Below are 7,576 nucleotides of genomic sequence, written 5' to 3' on the forward strand. Positions count from 1 at the left end.
ACCCTGTCTCCATTGTACATTTCCAGGACAGGGAAAGCACAGGGTTAGACACAGAGTAAAGCTCCCTCTACACTGTTGCCATCAAACACCCCCAGGACCGGGACAGCTTGGGGTTAGATACAGAGTAAAGCTCTCGCTATGCTGTCCCCATTAAACACTCCCAGGACAGGGATAGCACAGGTTAGATTTAGCGTAAAGTGTAATTTTTTGCCTCAGGTTGATTATGAGGTATAAATGGGGGAATAGGGGTTGGAATGTGATGTACCGTCAATCTGTCGCTGCGGTAGACTGATGACAGGTAGCATTCCCGGTGAGTTCATCATCTTGGTGACCAGTGAGGTGTCCAGCTGCTCCAAACCAGGCCCAAACATGGCAAACCGCGGCTCTGCCTGAGAGACCAGTGAGTAGAACAAGGAGGTGACTGAGCTGTAGGCACTGGGGCGCACTCTCCTGTGCTTTCTGCCCTCGGGGCAGCTCGTTAAATACCTGCCCAGAAAGAAACAGCATTCCTGAGATCCTTGCACCTGGCTCTCCTGAGCAGTGTTCACCACAGGACTAATGCTTAAAGTGCAAAACACAGCGAGGACAGGGAGCATTGGAAAACTGACAGCAAACAGTCAGTCACTCAATAGGAACGGCAAGCTCTGGTTTTGAAAGATGTAGATTCTCCAGCATAGGAACAGAGTCAGGCCATTGAGTCTGTCCTACATTCACCCAAAGTTTGTGCGAAGATTTGTAGCTCGGGTGCTCGTTGTTGTGGTTCTGTTCGCCGAGCTGGGAATTTGTGTTGCAGACGTTTCGTCCCCTGTCTAGGTGACATCCTCAGTGCTTGGGAGCCTCCTGTGAAGCGCTTCTGTGATCTTTCCTCCGGCATTTATAGTGGCCTGTACCTGCCGCTTCCGGTTGTCAGTTCCAGCTGTCCGCTGCAGTGGCCGGTATATTGGATCCAGGTCGATGTGATTCAACCAATAAGCACATCGACCTGGACCCAATATACCGGCCAGCGCAGCGGACAGCTGGAACTGACAACCGGAAGCGGCAGATTCAAACCACTACAAATGCCGGAGGAAAGATCACAGAAGCGCTTCACAGGAGGCTCCCAAGCACTGAGGATGTCACCTAGACAGGGGACGAAACGTCTGCAACACAAATTCCCAGCTCGGCGAACATTCACCCAGTTTGGATCCATTGACCTCAATGTACTTGTCTGGCAGAGTCATAGAGTCACAGAAACAGACCCTTTGATCCAACACGTCCATGCCGACCAGATATCCCAACCCAATCTAGTCCCACCTGCCAGCACCCGGCCCATATCCCTCTAAATCCTTCCTATTCATATACCCAGCCAGATGCCTTGTTGCAATTGAACCAGCCTCCACCACTTCCTCTGGCAGCTCATTCCATACACGTACCACTCTCTGCATGAAAACATTGCCCCTTCGGTCTCTTTTATATCTTTCCCCTCTCACCCTAAACCTATGCTCTCTAGTTCAACACTCCCTCACCCCAGGGAAAAGACCTTGTTGATTTATCCTATCCATGCCCCTCATGATTTTATAAACCTCTATAAGGTCACCCCTCAGCCTCTGACGCTCCAGGGAAAACAGCCTCAGACTATTCAGTGTCTCCCTGTAGCTTAAATCCTCCAACTCTGGCAACATCTTTGTAAAACTTTTCTGAACCTTTTCAAGTTTCACAACATCTTTCCGATAGGAAGGAGACCAGAATTGCATGCAATATTCCAACAGTGGCCTAACCAGTGTCCTGTACAGCCACAACATGACCTCCCAACTCCTGTACTAAATACTGTGACCAATATAGGAAAGCATACCAAACGCCTTCTTCACAATCCTATCTACCTGCGACTCCACTTGAAGCAGCTATGAACCTGCACTCCATAGTCTCTTTGTTCAGCGACACTCCCGAGGACCTTACCATCCAGTGTACAAGTCCTGCTAAGATTTGCTTTCCTAAAATGCAGCACCTCACATTTATTTATCCAAACTCCATTTGCCACTTCTCAACCCATTGGCCCATCTGATCAAGACCCTGTTGTAATCTGAGGTAACCTTCTTCACTGTCCACTACACCTCCAATTCTGGTGTCATCTGCAAACTTACTGACTATACCTCTTAAGCTCACATCCAAATCATTTATATAAATGACAAAAAGTAGAGGACCCAGCACCGATCCTTGTGGCACTCCACTGGTCACTGGCCTCCAGTCTGAAAAACAACCCTCCACCACCACCACCCTCTGTCTTCTACCTTTGAGCCAATTCTGTATCCAAATGTAAGGGGGTGACAACTGCAGTATATCACTGGACAGGTAAACGAGCACCCGGGCTAATGCTGTCAGATTCTAGATTAGAGTGGTGCTGGAAAAGCACAGCGTTTCAGGCAGCATCTGAGGAGCAGGAACCCTCAGATACTGCCTGACCTGCTGTGCTTTTCCAGCACCACTCTAATCCAGAATCTGGTTTCCAGCATCTGCAGTCCTTGTTTTTACTTAATGCTGTCAGACACAGGTTCAAATCCCACACTGGCCACCAGGGGAAGGATAATTCCTAACTCCAGGGTTCAAAGTATCCCAGTGATGGTCACCAGGAAACTATCACTGATTGTTATAAAAACACATCTGCATCACTTATTTCTGTTAGGGAAGAAAACGGCCGTCCTTACCTGGTCTGGCCTACATGTGACTCCAGACCCACAGCAATGTGGGTGACTCTTAACCACCCTGTGAAATGCCAAGAGAGACACGTAATTCAAGGGAAATTAAGGAGGTGCAATAAATTGCCAGCAAAATCTCAATCCCATGAAAGAATTAAAGAGAGAGAGAGAGAGAGAGAGAGATAGCACTTGCTTGCTCGAAAGTCAGAGCAAAAGCAAAGAGAGGGGCGTGTTGTCTGAAGTCAATCTGAGGACACTCAGGAGATAGAGTGAAGGGGCTTTAAAAGGACACTGGGAGTTTCACCCCAGAAGAGAACCTGTTGTACTTTCAATTATTTGGCAGAACCAGCCTTTGCCCTGCCTGTTCCCAGCAGTTGGAGGACACCATCTGTTACACGAACAACCCCTTTCAGATCATCAGCCCGGTTCGTCACGTGGCTCTGATACATTTCCTAGAAAAGGCACATGGTTGGGTTTTGTGTCTGAGACCCAACCACCTCAGCTGCTTCGTGAATGGTCTTCTCTCTATCAGAAGAGGGGATGCTCGCCAATGATTACACAGTATTCAGCATCACTAGTGACTCCTCAGATACTGAAGCAATCCATGTTCAAATACAACAAGATCTGGACAATTCAGGTTTTTAAATAAAACTTCAACAAGCTTCAGCCATGGACTGCAGTGGCTCAAGGGAGCAGCTCACATCACCCTCTCCAGGACAATCAGGGATATTGATTTACTGGATTGAATGTTATAATATAGATATTATGTACAACATCATATAAGCCCATATACCAAGAAACATATGGTTTTAAATCCTGGCCATTCTCATGGACTGATGTATCAGCGTAATATCAGAGGTTTCATTTAGATTTTATTGTGTGATGATGTTGTAGCTATAAGAGATTATTTTGTCCTTTTTTTTAAGTGAGGTATTAAGGCAGAAGGTACCAAACAATCTACCAAAACCACTAACAGTAAACAGCTTGCAAGGCCTTGGGTTTTTTTTTTGCCTAAGGTTGAAACAATAGAAGCAATCCAGATGGGTGAGGCCAGCTCTCTCTGACCAGGATTTCTAGTTTGCTTGTAGTTTTTGGTTTCGCTGTCAGCAGTTTCTGTTATGGACTTGAAGAAGTGGAAGCTGTTTTTCCCTCTCTCGACTGCAGCCGAAGGCCGAGGGTTCTCTCCCTAGGTTGCTGGATTGCATAGGAGACAAAATCTGCTTTTCTGAATTGGCCTTTTTGCCAAGAGTTTGTTTACGGGATGTTACTGTATTTGGAACAGTTATTTAGTTATAGTTACTGTTTCTATTGTTCTGTTCAGTTTTCTACTAGAGCTGTTATTTTAAGTTCTTATTTCTTTTGTTGTGTTTTAACTACAGTGTTTAAATAAATTGTGATTTACTTAACGTCAAATAGTTTGACCAGTCACATTGCATCTGGGACCGATACTTTACATCTGCCTTTAATAAAAATTAAAAACTTAAGGTTTAGTCTACCCCCTTAAAGTATTTTGAGGGGTTCTGGTCTGGTCCATAACAATTGTCACGTGTACTGGTGTACAGGAATACAGCATTACAGACACAAACAGAAACAAAAGAAACAGTGAAGGGTAGGGGTGTCAGTGACCTGCAGTCAGTGGGGGGCAGGGAAGGTGACTGCAGTCTGATTTCAAACAATACTTCACTTACGCTGTCATATAGTCCTGCTCCATGCTGTCAGTCAGTGATTTACTCAGTAATGCTGCATTCGGCAGTGACAGATGGTCGACAGAATTCCAGCGAGGGAGATCCCGCAGGAGGAAGTAACGCCACAAAAGGGGGTCACGAACTATGGCATTCCAGTAGCGACTGACACATCCAAGTTGGCACAGATCCCTGGGAGATAGTAAGCCCATAATATACATCTGTACCTCTACCTGTAACAGGAGCATAACAAGATCCAACTGCTGTTAAAGTTTCACCAGTTCAAGATAGGACCGAGAGGGCTGAGGTCAGGATTCCGAAAGGAACGGTGAGGATTGCAGGATGATTGAAATGACAGATGTCCTGCCTGGGGGCTTAAGGACCAATGTCGAAAGGCCAATTTCCAAATGGTCACAACATTTTCAAGGTATGAAATCTGGTGTTCCTTGCCTATATAAGCCCATTATTTACTCGTTCATGTGATGTGACTATCTCTAGGATTTGTTCCCATCCCTCAGCATTCAGAAGGTAGTTCAGTCAGCCACACTGCTATGGGTCTGGCATCACTGGTAGACCAGAGCAGACCAAGTAACAGACAGCAGATTTACAACCTTCAAGGATCTGAGTGAACCAGCTAGGTTCCTGTGACAGTCAGCTTCATCATTCCACAAGGGTTTAAAATCAAGGTGTTCACTCCGTTCAAGTCGCACCATTTGCTGGAGTGGGACTGGACTGACTGAAGGACGGGCTTTCCACACTGCTGGGGAGAGGCAGCTTTACTCTGTATCTAACCCCGGGCTGTCACTGTCCTGGGAGTGTTTGATGGGGACAGTGTAGTGGGAGCTTTACTCTGTATCAAACCCTGTGCTGTCCCTGTCCTGGGAGTGTTTGATAGGGACAGTGTAGGGGGAGCTTTACTCTGTATCTAACCCCGTGCTGTCCCTGTCCTGGGAGTGTTTGATGGGGGACAGTGTAGAGGGAGCTTTACCCTGTATCTAACCCCGTGCTGTCCCTGTCCTGGGATGTGTTTGATGAGGTGGAGATGCAGAGGGAAACAGCAGCTTTAATCCTGCAGGCAAACCAGTGAAATGTTCGCAAGGAGGAATTTGTTGCTTTGAATGGGGACAGACACTGGGAGTTATTACTCAGGGATGTGGAATCCGCACACAGACCAAACACAGGGGATGAATTCGCTGTTCCCTGGCCGTGGGGTGATGTAAGGACTGGGGTGGGGGCTCTGTGAATGTTCTCACCGGTAACCTGTGCAGGATGTCCCCAGCTCCTTGCTCCGACTCTCTCCGGGAAAGGGCTTGCTCCTCACTCCCGGCCCCGGGACTCCCCAGGTACCTCTCCCGGAGCTGCCGGAAACTCCCCCGGATAGTGCTCTCAATCCTGCTCCATTCATGTGCCCAGTCCCCAGAGCCGGCCATACCTCAGCACTGTGCTGCCTTACTCTATCCCCTGGCCCGGTCTCAGTGAGAGCTGCCCTCCGGTCTCAGTCTGTCCCAGTTTGTGACACCCATCCACTCTGCAGCTAACACAATCCACCCCTGTTCAATAATCTGCCCTTTCAATTTCCAAACGACAGCAACTTCAGGCAACGTGAACAAACCTGACCCTGTTTTCCTGGAACACACTTGCCCCAAACACACAGTGCAAAGTGCAGTACCTCTCTGTACCCTCTCCCTCTCTCTCTGTCTCTGTCTCCCCTACCCTCTCTCGAGCCTTTTCAGTTCCTCTCTCCCCCTCGGTCTTTCTTTCCTTCCTGGTTCACTACCTTCCCTTTGATTCTTCCAGCTGTGGGAGGCAAAGTTCAGGAAATGCACTGTATTGTGGGAGACCTGTCAGACATTGGGAAACTGCCTCCCCAGACAGCTCCACCTCTGCTCTGTCTCCACTTTGAAAACCAATGCTGGATTTCACTGCTGCCTTCAGCAATGTGAGCTGCTCAATTACATTCTTTAGTCTGTTTACGAAACATGAGAGTACTTTAACAGATCTGAACAAGCTCTCACATTTACACAACAATCCCAGCCAGGATCAATCCTCCGACTACAGGAGAGTTAATAACAATTACTGACCCTCCGACAGTGAGGCACTCCCTCAGCACTGACCCTGTGACAGTGCAGCACTCTCTCAGCACTGACCCTGTGACAGTGCAGCACTCCCTCAGCACTGACCCTCCGACAGTGTGGCACTCCCTCACCACTGACATTCCGACAGTGCGGCACTCCCTCACCACTGACCCTCCGACAGTGTGGCACTCCCTCAGCACTGACCCTCTGACAGTGCAGCACTCCCTCAGCACTGACCCTCCGACAGTGCGGCACTCCCTCAACACTGACCCTCTGATTGTGCAGCACTCCATCAGCTTGAACCCTCCGACAGTGCAGCACTCCTTCAGTACTGATCCCCCAACAATGTGGCACTCCCTTAGCACTGACTCTCTGAAAATGCAGCACTCCCTCAGCATTGAACCTTTGGCAGTCCAGCACTCCCTCAGCACTGACCCTCTGACAGTGCGGCACTCCCTCAGCGCTGACCCTCCGACAGTCCAGCACTCCCTCAGCACTGACCCTCTGACAGTCTTAGCACTGACCCTGCAACAGTGCAGCACTCCCTCAGCACTGACCCTCAGACAGGGCAGCACTCCCTCAGCACTGACTCTCCACAGTGCAGCACTCCCTCAGCACTGACCCTCCAACAGTGCAGCACTCCCTCAGCACTGACCCTCCAACAATGCCGTACTCCCTTAGCACTGACCCTCTGACAGTGCAGCACTCTCTCAGCACTGACCCTCCGACAGTGTGGCACTCCCTCAGCATTGAACCTTTGACAGTCCAGCACTCCCTCAGCACTGACCCTCTGACAGTGCTGCACTCCCTCAGCACTGACCCTCAGACAGTGCAGCACTCCCTTAGCACTGACCCTCTGACAGTGTGGCACTCCCTCAGCACTGACCCTCTGACAGTGCAGCACTCCCTCAGCACTGACCCTCCAACAATGCCGCACTCCCTCAGCACTGACCCTCCTATATTGCAGCACTCCCTCAGCACTGACCCTCCGACAGTGCTGCACTCCCTCAACACTGACCCTCTGATAGTGCAGCACTCCCTCAGCACTGACCCTCTGAAAATGCAGCACTCCCTCAGCACTGACCCTCTGACAGTGCAGCACTCCCTCAACACTGACCTTCTGATAGTGCAGCACTCCATCAGCACT

General features: G+C 49.2%; 1 protein-coding gene across 1 annotated transcript; it reads right to left on the bottom strand.

Annotated features, from left to right (window-relative positions):
• Positions 1–109: 109 nt before the first annotated feature.
• LOC122556357 (F-box only protein 4-like) lies at positions 110–6,183 on the bottom strand. Its single transcript, XM_043702993.1, has 3 exons — positions 5,608–6,183; positions 4,361–4,587; positions 110–486 (listed from the first exon to the last, which is right to left on the bottom strand). Exons 1-3 carry the CDS (start codon positions 5,782–5,784, stop codon positions 222–224), a joined length of 669 nt encoding a protein of 222 aa, XP_043558928.1. The 5' UTR covers positions 5,785–6,183; the 3' UTR covers positions 110–221.
• Positions 6,184–7,576: the final 1,393 nt, after the last annotated feature.

The sequence above is a fragment of the Chiloscyllium plagiosum genome, chromosome 2 (assembly GCF_004010195.1).
Source record: "Chiloscyllium plagiosum isolate BGI_BamShark_2017 chromosome 2, ASM401019v2, whole genome shotgun sequence".
Classification (NCBI taxonomy): domain Eukaryota; kingdom Metazoa; phylum Chordata; class Chondrichthyes; order Orectolobiformes; family Hemiscylliidae; genus Chiloscyllium; species Chiloscyllium plagiosum.